The sequence below is a fragment of the Lissotriton helveticus genome, chromosome 8, assembly GCF_964261635.1.
Source record: "Lissotriton helveticus chromosome 8, aLisHel1.1, whole genome shotgun sequence".
NCBI lineage: Eukaryota > Metazoa > Chordata > Amphibia > Caudata > Salamandridae > Lissotriton > Lissotriton helveticus.
In genome coordinates, this window is record NC_136069.1 from 232,368,423 (window position 1) to 232,383,726 (window position 15,304).

The 15,304-nt window shown below is 43.8% G+C and overlaps 1 protein-coding gene across 2 annotated transcripts in view; it reads left to right on the forward strand.

Annotated features, from left to right (window-relative positions):
- Window positions 1-15,304, forward strand: part of CEP57 (centrosomal protein 57) — a 447,591-nt gene that overhangs the window by 398,706 nt on the left and 33,581 nt on the right. The window contains exons 9-11 of one of the 2 annotated variants that reach the window (XM_078656987.1): window positions 6,998-7,245; window positions 11,969-12,113; window positions 12,509-12,601. In XM_078656987.1, the coding sequence (XP_078513113.1) occupies window positions 6,998-7,245; window positions 11,969-12,113; window positions 12,509-12,595 (480 nt within the window). In that variant the 3' untranslated portion in view covers window positions 12,596-12,601. Of the gene's footprint in view, window positions 1-6,997; window positions 7,246-11,968; window positions 12,114-12,508; window positions 12,602-15,304 lie in introns of those variants that run through there. The other variant, XM_078656986.1, reaches the window with a different exon arrangement.

Consider the following 15,304-nt stretch of genomic DNA (forward strand, 5'->3'; position numbering starts at 1 on the left):
CAGCCCAGATCTGTGACTGGGGGGGGGGTGTCTGAAGAGTTTCAGCGATCCGTCCATCATCTCCTTGTGTTTGCTTTGCTACTCTAACATCATGATGTGTACACGTATATGTGTGATGATGCACGCACAAGTATCCCTCATCCCACGTGTTTTAGTGGGGCGGGGTTGATGTTTTACGTTGGCTACACATTTTTTCTGTTTGCTGATGAAGGGCAGCATCAGCAAAAGCAATTGCAAAGGTCAGGTAAATTGATTGAAATGCAAGAGTTACTAGCTTTGCCTCTCCTTGTTGTCTGTTGCTGACAGACAGCCCTTCAAGAGTTACTTATCATGGTACACCCCCAGGCCTTGTTTGCATCCGATAAAACACCCTGTGGTCCCTGGATAGGACTGACTTAATTTTTTGGGGTCAATACGAGCTTTATCTGACAACAATAGGTAGTCCACAATACGTATCTGTGATTTCAGTACCCTCTACAAATTCACATTTGAACTTCCTAGCCACTTCAGAACTAGCTATTTTATTTATCGCAACGTTATGCAGTGAGCAAATGATTGTCCTACTGTTCTCCTGTTGTCACACATAATATAGTTCGGTTTACCAAACTGAAGGTCGTCAGGTGAGTTGGGAAGCCCTCAGTCAGCCCTTTCATTACATGCCTGATCCTACATTTGGTAAAGATAACAGGTGTGAGCTCACCCATTTTCCGCACTTGCGCAAGGCTTAGATATGTGTCTTTCCAATGAAAGTTCTCAAGTGTATGGATTTGTATCTTTTGCAGCAAAGTCTTATACTCATTTTCTGATGTGACGTGGACATCTGGGATGTCATTCCATCATAGTTGAGGTTATTTTGCCAGCTTCAAGCCTTGCTTCGCAACAAGTCTCTGCCACACTCCACCAACTTACTCCTGAACATTTGTGTCCTTTCGATTTTCCACATTGTTCCACTAGGACGCCATCCACAGACACATGCCGTACCAAGGCTTTCCCAACACACACATTTAAAGTAAAAGTATTGTGAACACCAACCAGATCTCTATAATTGATTTGGACAGCCATGTGGTATGTTTCTAGACCATTAGCTGTGAGCTTCCCCTCTGGCACGCAGTTGTAGCAATGTTTCCATTTCATGGGCTTGTTCTTTTGCCCAGACCAGCCTCGCACTTGCAAGTCTAAGTTTAGCAAGAAGTTGCACTGCTGAATTTTCAGGAAGAATGTAAAAGCTGCCATTTTCAGCAAAGAGATACAGTGTATTGCAGAAAGTGGAATCTAATGTATCATGTCACTGAGGCTTTTAACCTTTCCAGGGGAATCTGATAGTTTCTTTTACACAGTTTATTCATATTCCAGCTAATGACAATCCTCAAATATCCAATCTTGTCCCCCACCACTGAAAGCCAAATTCTGTGCCCACCTTTTCAGTACAGTCAGTCAAGGCTTACACTAAGACCTACTCCAGTTTGTATTCTGGCCTAGGGGCAGTTTTCACCGTACATCTATCAGCCCTGACACTGTATCAATACACTGATACCCCTTTAACTTTCTGTCTGCAACTGTGGACCTGTCTAGCATGCAGGTGTGTTATTGCTAAACTCCCCTGTCCATGTAAACAGGGAGTCCCTAAATTCAGACCACTTGTGTAGTAGATGTTCATACAACTCTGGGTCGTCAATATCAGTGCCTTTTACATTTACCTGAGTCAATGCATCAGTGTACAGTCACAAATCCACCTTCCCTGTCAGCTTCATATTTGGATAAGTAGGACCCCACAGAGTGGTATATGAGCATGATCCCCTCGAGTGTGTGTTGAGTGATGAGAAGTATTTATGTCCATGACCTTTTTTAGGTAAATGTGCATGGTTCTGATGAGACTGATAATTTTCTTGAAGGATAGCCCTATTGCTCGTATACCACTCTAAATGTAAATGTCCAGTATTTGGAAAGCGCGAACAATTACCCAAAGGTGTCAAGGCGCTGGGGGCAGTCGGGAAGATTAAGCGAGCTATTGCCCAGAGTCACATGGTGCTGGGCAGACCCCTGCCACCGTAGCCGGGGATCGTACCGTGATCCCCAGCGTCCAGCGTCAGTCGCCCTGGCCGCGGCGCCACACCTCTTCCACTCAAGATAAGCCATCAAGCACCTCACTTTTCATTCACAGTCAAGAGAGGAATATAGCTTGTGTCTCAGTATGGGCAATATCCTTCATCACCACGCTCACACCTGTCCTGGGTGTCTAGCTAGTCTTTTCCCTATCCTCTATCTCTCACCAGGCAGTACATATGTGTACAGCCGTGGTTTTGTCCTCTGAACAGCCTCATTGTCATCTTGCCCTCCCCATTCAAACTTAAAACCAGTAAACTGTGTCTGCATTGCCAATTAGCAAATCAGCCAACATCCCACAGCTGACCTTATTACCCACTCTAGGTTTGTGATTACAGTAGAGTTCACTCACTTGAAGACTGCAGCTATTAACTAAGGCCCATTCATCTACCTGTTTGCATTTCAGCCTGTTTACAAATGATGCAGAGTAGTTTACCTCCAACCTCTCTTCCACTGAGCACAAAATAAGCCAACGGAAACTCTCCAATCCTGAAGCCAGTGTAGCTTGGAGTTAAATAACATGGAACCCCCTTCACAGTCCCATGAAGATGGTGTTATGGGTCCCTACGCACCTCAGGGGCTTTTCATTCTACATACAGAGACCCATCAGCATTAATCCCTTATTCTCAGCTTCCTTATTGTGGCGCCAGAGGCTATGGGATGTTCCAGTTGATGAGCGCTCTAGCCACCTCAACAGCACTCAAAATGTTCCTTACTTGCCAGTTCACCACCCTCCTTAACCAGTAACATATTTAACTCCTCTCAACTGCATCTTTTTCTTAGCCTCCAAAAGGATTTTCTAGCTCAGTCTTAATGAAGTTGGGAAATTTCATCAGTCTGGAATTCACACTCTTTCAGCTCTGTAAAACTGGGACCCCCCACCCACTTTCCAGGCCAGCAGCATTTTCATGATCAGATGCATTCCTTTTCTAGCCATCGAAAACAGACTGATATAGCACTGGTTGAGAGGCTAAATACACAGTAGCCAGAAGATCGCCAGACTGGAGATGAAAAAATGCAAGATAAAGACAAGAAGCCAACCTATCTTCGTCTTCATACCAGTGATATAGAACAAAAACACGATCTACATCACAAAGGCTTCCACCCTTCTGCAATTCAAAAATAAGTGAAGTCCTTTATGATAAAAACCTAATATTTCCTACCTTATTCTAAAGACTCTTGAGCCATATCTCAGGGTTAAAACCACGCGTACAGCCCTCCTCTGTCGTAGGTTTGTGCTATGAACATACATACATTCATGCATGGTTCAAATAAACAGTATCACAGCTCTGTTGTACATCAGGAATTAAAGCCACACCCAGTCGGCACCTCTGTAATGGCTAGCCATATATATATTTGAGAATGGGCAACTTTGGAGAAGGACTTAACTCTGGTGTCCCACATTGCGGACCGTGCACAACCTAAAGGCACATAATATAAGCAGATAACTATACACATTCCATGAGTTGAAACACCTAACCATTAGTCCTTAAATTTCATTTTTTTCAGTAAGGATACATCTTTGTGTGACCTTTTAAATCCCAGATGCAGGAGCATAAGGTCCTCAATGGGCATAGTCTCCTATTCTTTAGAAATGGACAGTGTGAGATGCTTAATCACCTTTCTGGTTTCAGTTTCACCCCGACATTTCTTGTTTTCAGCACTCTCATGTTCAGAGACAAAAAGCAATTAACCTCTGGAGGAAGATCTCATTGGAGCGACAGAAAAGTGATTAGTTTCTCCATGCAGCATCTCAGCTTCAACGTGTTTCCTGTGGAGTTGACTTCCTTTTAACTAAATCTTTTTTCATGTAAACAGATAGTCTAAAGGCAGAAGGAAAAAGACTACGCCAGAGAAGCATCTGCAATGGCTGCGATTCTGTCACTGGAGACGTCCCAAGGAGTGTTAGACCACAATATTTTAGTCCAAATATGAACCAGTGGATATCCTATGATCCAACATCCCAAATATTGTTATAGGGGAGTTAATAAGTGAATATCTGCACTTACCTTGACAATATTTTGAGAGCTAGTATTATGACAGGCATACAATCACCCAAGGATGAGAGTTCAATCACTATTTGCTTGGGTGCCGTGTGGTTTTCAAGCTTCTGCATTAGTTAGGCATTTAAGCATTCCTTCATAGTGGAAATTAATGCTTAGCACTACAGGCTCACTAATTAGGCCAGTAAGTCGTATGATTGCCTTCTTCTTTTTCCACTGCGCAGGAAGCCTGATTTTGCTTGAAACTTGTGCTCCTAAATCTCACACACAGACCGTTTAATGCTGCTGCATTTTGTGACAAAACTGAAACATTTTTTTCAAGAGTTATTTATTTCTGTGAAGTGAGTTGCAAACCCTGTGCGCTTCTGAAGATTTCACAATTTTTCATCATGACAGGGTGATTTCTGGATCAAGCCCTCCTTTGTTCCATAGGTGTTCCATGAGTTTCACCTCACTTACAAAGTCTGTCTCCTTGTACTCTTCTTGCACCATCATGCTTTCTTGGTTGAGGCAGTGTTTCTTGTATACTCTGGCAAGGCGAGTGAACTTTTTCCTTCCTCCTGCCTGAACAAAAGCATTCATACAGTCAAGGTAGTCTAAAGCTATAGGCATTCTCTTGCATCCTCTTTCAATAATCATTGCGTTGGTAGTTTCCTCTTAAAAATATCTGGCTCCCTTCAAGCTCACCCCAACAGCGAGAGCCTCACCACAGGCCAGCTGGTACACAGGGGAACTCAGGCTGCCGAAACGTCTCTCCAAATATTTGGAGTGCAAATTGAGAACAAGTCAAGATACCACAAATACAGACATCTTTAAATCAGCCCTACGACGCTACCACTACCAGATATGGAACACCAAGCACACAGCTCTTGCCGATCACATCACCTCCATAAACGGCAACTTTAACCCTCAATCAAACCCCTCACGGTTGAAACTCAACTTCCGAACACAGCCAAAGAATGAACCCTGACATCATTACCCTCTGTCACCACCTTCAAAATTGCTGCTATCGTGAAGCTCATTTGCTCAAAGTCCTCATCTGACCCTTGTCCCCACGACGCCTTCACCAAAGGACTCCTACAAATCAGCATAACACTAAAAGCCATTATCACTGCCTCCATCGACTCAGCCACATTCCGGTACACCCGGAAACTGTCACGCCCCTGCTTAAGAAACCATCCGCTGAACCAACCACTCTTTCCAACTACAGACCCATCTCCCTCCTACCATAACAGGCAAAGGTCTTAGAAAACCCAACCAATGCCTCAGCAACAACCAGCTACTTGACGCCGCTCAGTCCTTCACAGACATGACGGCCCTTGTTTTCCTGGACCGCTCAGCTGCATTTGATATGGTCTCACACCCCATCCTCATCAGACACCTGCACGAGATTGGCATCCAAGGATCCGCTGTCCACTGGATCTGCTACTTCTTGCCACCTTACTACTCAGAAGCCCGCAAACTCCTATGCAGAGCACTTAAAGGTTCATAGGTCAACCCCACCATCTTCAACAGATTCATGGTGCCTCTGGACAACGTCATCCAGGCACGGGACATCAACATCCTCTCTCACGCCGATGACATGCAACTCCTGCTTTCCCCCTCTGACAAAACACACAATATAAGAAGCCAGTTCACTGCATGCATGACTGAAGTTGCTAACTGAATGAAAACCAACTGTCTCAAGCTCAGCACCGACCAGACGTAGTGCTCTTCTCCACGAACACCATCATGAGACTTCAACTGGTGGCCAACTGAACTTTGGTCTTCACCCAGCACCCAGGTATGTCACCTCAGAATAATCAATCACAGCAAACTGGTCATGATTGCAAATGTCAATGCGGTCACAGCATCCTCTTTTCAGACCTGATAAGGATCCTTAAATGGCTCCCAAACAGCACTAGAAAAACTGTCACTCACGCTCTAGTCACCATCAAGTTGGATTAAGGGAACACTCTGTACGGTAGGGTCACCATGCAGCTCACTAGAAGAATACAGACCAACAAGAGCTAGTCAGCCATACTCATTCGCAACCTGCTAGACAGAACTCACATCCCACCACACATCAGGGGGCTCCACATCCATAAACACGCTAATTTCAAATGCCACACACACATTCATGGCACTACACAACTTGGGCCCTACTTGAGCAGCCACATGTCCTTCCATCAACCATCCATGCAGGACTCCTAGTCGCACACATCCCATGCTTAGTCGCACACATCCCATGCTTAGTCGCACACATCCCATGCATAAACAACCATGTCTGGAGGACAGGCGTTCTTACATTGCTCCTAAAGCATGGAACAGCCTTCCACTCTACATTAGAAACTCCTTCTCTCTTGAATTCCACGAAAGGCTGACCTGGCTTTTCAGTTAAACAAGCTTACCAAAGGCACGGCTAGATACACATCCCTGCGCAGCGGCAGGATACCCTTGCGGTTGATTGTGTGTTTTACAACTAGTCATCTTTACACTCTCTACCGTTGTCAAGCAAGTGTCATTTGAGCTCGCCACGCATGTGCTTGGTGGGCAACACCCTCAGAGAAGCTATACACAACACAGCTTTTAAAATGTTTCCATTCCTACTTCTACAAATCTGCTTAACCGTTGGTTGGGACTATGTAAGTATGTTGGATTAGGGAAAACAGTCACCATAAAGGTAACATTTGTCTTTAGGTCTTTTGGCATCATAAATTCCCCTTGTTCTGAATACTGCAAGATTTGAAATGACAGTGCCATTTGCTTCAGGTTTTTGAGCACTGCACGTCTCTGAATTGCTCCTTTATTTTAAGTTCTGGTGTTTAGTACGTGATTATGTTTCTTGGTTAGCATGTGTAAGCACAAAACTTAACTTAGACATGTAATTTTGTTCTTTTTTTTTCTTTCAGTCAACTAGCCCCAGCCATTCTGTCAGAGCTAATGTACAACATGTCTTACATCTAATGAAACAGCATAATAAGGCACTATGTAATGACCGTGTAGTGAATGACATCCCTTTGGCGTCAAAACAGAGTAGTACTCTCAAAGTTGGCAATAGCAAAAGGTCTTTGGCTCCGACTTCTACATTGACCCACTCTTATGAAGACCTGGAGGAGCTTTTACTCACCCTGCAAGAAGAATTTGATCAAATGAGCCTGTGAGTTTGTCATATAGGCATGAAGTAGAAATGTTTGTCTTGCATGTATGTTTTTTTTAGACATGCTAGCTTTTAAAATCTGTAGTGACGGAAACTACCTCTATGCTGTATTGTACCTGCCTGTGTTATTAGCCTCTTTTACGTTCGGCACTTTTCAGGTCCAGCTTCCTTATTTCTTACAAATAACCAATTAGTGACCTCTGCTAGCAGAAGTGTAAAAGCATTGCATCAGAAGTGCATTCCCTTCATCCCACTCATTGAGGGCCACCCTCCCCAGCCTTTTCAGATAAAGACTCCAGGTTATCATTCATACCATATTTCTATTTTCTCCCTTAAACCTATGCCCTTGAGTTGTACTGCAGTAACTTTTTCAGTAGCTGGTTGGCAAAGTGCAGCTTACTGCACTTTTCTACTGTTCAGATAGGCAAACCCACAACCCCACGTCTGACAGGAGACAATGCGAGGAGTCTGGAAGAGGCAATATGGCATTCAAAGCAATGCATAACGTTAAATGAAGGGAATCACCCACTCAGTTTTCTAAACGACCTCTGATCTGGGACCCCCATTTGCACACTGTAAATCCGAGACTGAAGGGGCACCTCCGAAAGGTGGGGTCTTCTGTAAGTCTGGGCGGTCAACTACGCTCCGCTCACAGAGTTTGTCGCACTGCGCGCTGCGCAGAGCTCACGGAGTTCCTAGAAACTTAGCGGAGCAGAGTTTTTTGCCCTCGCTCGCTTTCGGTAACGAAAGTGTGCGAGCGAGTATAATCCACCTCCCTGTGAGGTTTTTCCTCGTTCGCGATAGTCAACATCAAGTTGGCGAGCGAGGAAAATCAACCTCCCAGCGAGATTTCTCAAAGCGGGTAGTCAGATTTCTCATTGTGAGTGGTCACGTATTCTTACAACCACTCGCGTTGAGAAACCGCCCACTCGCGTTGAAAAAGCTGAAGCTCAAGTAAAAATTTACTCGAGCGGCAAAAAAGCAGCACTCGCTTGCACTGTGCATGATGCCTTTCACGATGATTGCACAGTGCAGACAAGCACCTGGCACTGACAATCACAGTGAACTGCATTTATCCAAAGAAACTCCACCACTCGCAGAGCTCTGCGTAGCACTGCAGAGTTTTTTGTGCACCGTGTAACCCCGAAAACTCCACCCAGGGTTAGTCCTTTGCACCTTAGGGGGCTGCGGTACACCCCTGATTCGACTTAAGGTGATAAATCTGTGACTTCAGGAGTTTCCTTTGTATTTTGTGACGCCTAGTGTCGTTTATCACATTATAAAATAAGGACTCCAAGGCCGAAGATGCAAAGCAAACACCTGACATGCCTGACCCGCTCACGCATAGACCTGCGAAGCTTACAAGCTGAGGCTCCACACACTAATTCCTGCAAGGATGGAAGTTGTTAATAACAGCGCCACAGATTGAGCTCTCGCTCTCTCCCATGCGACTTTAATTATTATTTATTGTCAAGGATTTGTTTTGCGCCCTCTTGCCGCACCTTCAGAACTTTTGACCTGGTTGGATGAGAAAAGTTACAAAGGGGGTAGCAGAGTTCTGTGCCCATTGACACTGCAGACCTCAGATGGGAGCTCTATATCGCCCCCTCCGCCTTTCATTGTCACCCACCCCACCTCAGCCTTTAGCAAGGGGACAAAAGAAGTGCTTTTCAGAGCAGTAATGGGCACCACCCCCTAAACTTCCTGCCCTCAGTCACGCATGTAGGGGCTGCCTTTGTTACCTAGAAGCATCTTCTCCTCTGATCCCCATCCATTCCCTGGCAAAAAGACTCCTTTAAACTAGCGCAGCCGCTAAAGTAAAAGCGGATCGCGCTGCATGCAAATGAATTAAGTAAAGAAGCGTGGCCGCTAATGTGAAAGCGGACCACGCTGCAAATAAAAAAACAATCAAAGTAGTGCGCACAGCCAAGATAAAGCAGACCGTGTAACATGACCAGTAAAAGGTCCATTCCTTATGGGCGGCAAGATATGGAGACAAAGGCGGTACCAAGTAGGGACTAACAAGCCTATTTACCAATCAGAAGCCAGCATTTAAGAAGAACAATGACGCAAAACCAATGACAAATATGGGGGGAGAGTGGGCGGGGCTTCTAGTGCATACCCTAATACAGAATGCCTCGCAGCACATGCTTGCAGCCGATCTAAATATGAGTTTCAAAGCTTTATAATTGGATGCGAACATCAACTGTCTGTTCAATCTGTCATCTCAACCCAACCCTATTTTAGAAAGCCCTTAAAATACAGGTATGTGATTATCCCAGATTTAACTCTAATGTTTATGCTATATGTTGTACAATATCTATGAACTGCTATATTCAGTTAACATCCAACATATTTTCCATTTTAAATTTAAGTAATACATCCATGGTGCATATGTGCTATTAAAAAATGTTAAATCACATAAGTGAATGATCTTGACCATGCATGGCCACATAAATGTACGTTCTGCCTTTTACAAGCTATTAAGTGAAGCAGACATGTACATTTAAGAAAGGATGCTGGTTTCAATTCAATAGAGAAACCTTTGCAAACATGTTTTAGGCTATTTCATTTATGGGTGAATTTCCCTTATTCTGGAACACTTATTTATTTTTTCTACCATGAACTATTTGACTGTCTCTGCGTATAGCAACATATTTTTTGAGGTTCAACATGATTGGTGCCTCACATATTGTTAGGTTTATTTCATATTCTTTTCAAGTTCCTAAAGCATACATGGTGTATTGGATTCATTTGGATATGCTGTGTGTTGGTTCATTGAATATCAGGCCTTATCGGTGTGCCAATGTAACTAATCTACATAGTATGGTTACCATTATTGCAATTTATTTTGTGTTATGGGAGCTTGGCAGAAGACCTGTCCCTGGTTATAATGCGCAGAGACGGTGATTCTGTGTTCTGGTTTGTAGTGTAGTTCCTATATTCCCCATAGTTTCTGCGCATTGGAATAATATATCCTATAGAATTGACGTCGGACTGAGGTCGACTAGGTCTCTATCGAATATATTAAACTTAATTGTGAGTGCCAGCTAGCTCAGAGGTCACTAGAAACTTTCTCGAATTCACAAGAAGGGATTAGTTTCTGACAACCGCAAAAACATGACAACTTTGTTTCCCCAAGAATAAACGTATCTTCAGAGTCATGGAAACAGTAGCTAGATATTTTACTCAGTCAATCGTGCATGCTTCGTTTCAACAGAGTTGCAGAGAAATAGAGAGACGGACGTTTTCACTAAAAGGATTTATTGAACAGTCTTCTTTCTCATGTAAAAGAAATGAACTGCTACAATCGTAATGCAGGTTGCAAAGTATAATGCATACAGCGAGAAGAGTATTATAAAATAATACTGTAAAAGCATTGTATGGTTTCTAAGCCATAACAATGGCTAAAAGTACTCAACTGGTGCTTCTAAAATACTCCTACCCCAATGTACCTAACCTAAGTCTAGTACGAGGGAAGGAGTAAGTAAGTGTGGTGTAGCATAGGTTTAGTATTCTTTGCCAAGAATCTATCCAAGATTTCTCTTAGGGTCTAATCAGCTCCATACCTTAGTTTACAATGAAGGAGGTCTGGTATATCTGTCTCGGGACTCGATTTCCCAACACCCCGCAAGGGGAGCTTGAAAACACTGGAGCTGGATTCTCAGCGAGAAAAAGGACAGCTTCTCGATCAGTACGTCAGCTGGAGGGTGGGCTTCCTTCGGCACTTGCTGTAGCGAGCAGCGTCGGGCAAGTAGATAGTCGAATTGCTCCAAACCACTGTGTGTTTGCTAGAGCAAGTGAAGGCATATTTATACCTTGAAGGTGCCTAGTTTGACGTAAAGTCGGCCATAATAACGTCAGAAAAGAACCCCAAGGGAATGGTAGTTCTTTGAAAACTCCATGAGTTCTTGGACAAATCAATATTCAAGCAAGGGGATGTCCCTGACTACTTAAGCCGATTTTCCAAGAAATCGTTGTGACTTTTCGGTACGGGTGGAAGTAGCCATGCCTGTATTTGGACTGCACGGGCTATGTCTAAATATGGGTATGATTTCTATGCTTATATTAGGGCAATGTGAATTGTACCTATATAAGGGCATGAATCGGGAAAATTTCACTCTGGTCCTAAAACGCCATACAACAGGTTCTCTAGATCTCCAGTTCACTTATCATTTTCTTGGCAGGCTGCCTAATTAATAATCATAAAATGAGGAACTGCTCTGACTGGGATTAACGAGAGAATCTGGACTGATCTGTACTTTCTCCGTTATGACCTAAGTAATAATCAGTTCTCTTCTTTCTTTAATTTTTGAATGTTTATATATGCAGTTTGAATAATCGAGGTTAGAAACATCTCCTTTTTCCCCAGTGTATTCTAATCTGAAATATGAAGGGGATTCTGTGCTTTGCAACATTTCCTCCTGCTGCCATACCTTAGAAAAATATCTTACAAAGCAGCAGACAGCAGCCTCTCTGTGATTCATCCATTCATGCAATAGTCAACGTTTGTAAGGAACAAGGGAATAGTATGCGTATTACTGGGCTAAGTTCTATTTTCTTGAAATTTCTCATTTTGCAACTTACAGTTCACTTATAAAAAGTATTGTGCAAATCAAGAGAGTGACTACAACATGGAATTGTAAAAGTTGATTGTATGCGTAAATTTTGTAGGTAAATTGCATTACTACTATATTAAATCAACTCTTTTTTTCATGATCAGTGAGTATCAAGAGTTAATGAAACTAATTAAGGAGGCACGCACATCCAGAATAAAGGAGGACCTTGAAAGAGAACTGGAGTCCCTGGTGAAACGAATGGAAGCAAAAGGAGATCAAATTGCCAAAGTGAAGAGACATCAAGCAAGGGTAAGCATTGAATGCTATCAAAATTCTTTTTTTGGGAAGCTTGTATTTCCTAAAACATACACCCTTTATATTCGATTTCCACAATCATGGATTTTCACACGACATCCGTCTTGAAATATTCCATTTCCAGTAGCAGGAGCCTCCAAATAGCTTAGGTGTACAGTTGAAATGTGAAACCCTAAGATCAGACTTGAACATACAGTGACACTGATAATGTACCCAAAAATTAAGCTTGGTAAGTTTTATTGTTACTTTGTAGAACATTCTCAATGTTTGAACATTTAACTTTATAAAAAGGTATACTCTGCCCTCTCCCCCTCCCTCACCCCATATTTTAATAATCTTACTCAGTAGTCCGTCCAAATAAAACATTGATGCCTGTCTTTTTGTTACAGATTTATATTTCAATCCTGTGGAGAAATAAGCATTTGAAGTTTTTGAAAAATCCTCCAAATGAGATACTTCCACCATTAAAGGGTTAAAACAAACCTAGTACCTTTGTGGCTTTTCTTATAGGAAGAACTATTCTTGGAGAAATCATAACCCTTAATTGTGTCAATACTAGATATGTGCCCAGTTTAGTATTTGGACGTAGAGTGGGATTTCAGTGCATTATAAGATGGAAACCTTTTTTTTCTGAAACAAGGTGCCATTTTTTAGGTCAAGCATAGCTATTGCGTAAGCAATCGCTATGCGAGAGATATAGAGGGGCACCAGAAAATCCTACCAAGAGGGCTTTAGAATGCGGATTATAGCCAATGCATGGGCGCCGGGCTCGCCATTTGCTCCTCCGCCCCCAACCCCCCCCCCCCCATCAGACTTGAAAGGAAGCCGCCCGCACACCACCATATGTCTGAGCCTCAGCATCAGACTTCAAAGGAAGCCGCTCCCCCCCCCCCCCCCCCCCATATCAGACTTCAAAGGAATGCGCTCCCGAACTTGCTGGCCTCCCTCTTGTGAGCCTTTATTTACTTGTATGTTTCCTCGCGCCCATCGATTAAAGAGTCTTCCTACGTGCAGTCTTCTATTTCCTTTCAGCTTCTGATTAATTATGCAGACCACGTCAGTGACTACACCAGAATCTATTCTGCTTTTCATATACTAAATATATCGGTATATAGAATGATGTTAAATCTACAGATTGAAAAAATGCATAAATAATTCTTTGAGCTAAAGCATCCCGTTACGTTGACATTTTTCTCTTCCTGCAAGCTTCTCACCTGTCTTTCTGGTCTATCTTTGTCTCTGCTCTCCTCCCCCTGTTGGCCTCCCTGTCGTCTCTCCTTTGTCTCTGCATCTCCCGCTCTTTCTCTGCTGCCCTCTGTCCTTGCAATCCTCCATCCCTCTCGCTGTCCCTGCTGTTGTTTCCCTTTCTCTGCCGCTCGCCTGCTCTCTGGCTGTCTTCAGTGACGTGTCCCTGTTGCTGCTCGCCCCTCTCTCTCTGCCGCCGTCTGTCTGTCTAGGCTGCTCTCCGACTGACTCCAGTGGCCTCTGTCTGTCTCTGGTCGCCCCTCTCTCGCTAATGTCCTTTTACCTGTCTCAGCTGCTCTCTGACTGTCTCCAGTGGTCTCTTTCTGCTGCTGGTCTCCCCCCTCTCTTGGATGCCCTTTGCCTGTCCCGGTTGCTCTCCGACTGTCTCCAGTGGCCTCTCTGCTGCTGTTCGCCCCGCTCTCTCTGCCGCCCTTGTCTGTCTCTCCTGCTAGCTGTCTCCAGTGACCTATGTCTGCCTCTGCTAGCCCCTCTGTCTTTGCCACCGTCTGCCTGTCTCAGCTGCTCTCTGCCCGTCTCAGCTGCTCTCTGCCCGTCTCCAGTGGCTCTGCCTCTGCTCACCCCTCTCGTCCACCCCGGACCCTCTGCCCCAGCTGTAGTTCCAGGTCTGCACAGGAGACTGGTGACTGAGTCTGTGCTTGTTTATTTTAGATAACTTTGATTGTGTCCCGAGCAGATGTGGACAAACACCACTGCCACGACATTCTCACCCTCATATTCATGATTGAATCGCATGCTCTGGTGTTTCTCCGTTCATTAGTGGGTTTTCACTCTTGTTTATTTTCTGCCTGCACTTCAACTTTCCATCCAGTCAACAAGCAGTACTTTCTTTCTGTTCCACCAGTCTATGTACATTTTTTCCACGTCTGTCGCAAAGATTTCCGTTTCTTGTGCATGTGTATAGTGCACTTTGTGGCTGTCTCCATAACTGCTCTTTAAACAAATGCTTTTTTTGTGAAATCACCCCATGCCGTGCTTGCACTTCAATAGCATCCGTGCCCCTCCCTTTAGTCGCAGCTCATCGGATTCACTTTGTCGGCGCTGCTTGCACAGCTGAGCACCTCCCTTAAACACATAGGCCTCCCCCCCCCTGCAGCATTCCCCTCCTCCACCCCTCCCCTTCAGTGTGCTTGGAGTGAGGTCTCGCATTTGTGAAAGTTTGAGCCATTGGCATTATAAAAGACAATGCTATTTATTTATTTATATATTGGTTTTCAAAACAGATAAATAAAAAGGCATTGTCATTTACAATGCCAATAGCTTAAGTGTAAGCAAATGGTTGTTTTATTTCATTGCACTTAGATCCAGAACTGTTAAACCAGCTTTGGATATTTTGATGGCAACAATACAATATTTGAGTGTATAATTGTAATTCAAGTTATTTTGTAGCTGAGTTGTGCTTTTGTCCGGAATTACTGAACTGGCATGTGTAACTGGTTGGCTGCTTCCATAATCATGGATGGCCCTGGTTACCAAGAGTATAAACACAACAGAGACATAAGTATAGTATAGGTTGGACTTGCTGTGGTACATATCATACACAGACTGCGTGCACAAAGTTGCAATTTGACCTTAGTGGTCAACATGAGGCTAGGTTGCATGATTTTGAAAATGGCGGGAATTCGGGTCCCTTAGTTCAATATGTTGTGGGTAATACCAGATGGAAAATAGACAATGTGCTTTCTTTACTGTGTAGTGCATTCATTGAAGGCACCTCCTTTCTGAAGTGTATCTAGTACGGAGTTGGAGGTAGGTCACACACATAGATTGGGCTGTTATGCACTAACCAGTGCCCAACAGGCCTTTCTGTACTCCCTTAGGTACATGAGACAGATGGCACAATTTGCGACGTGATGAAGCCTCAAAATCTTAGGAAAGGTTTGAAATGTCAGTCACTGAGGCTTTATGAGTTAGTATTTAAC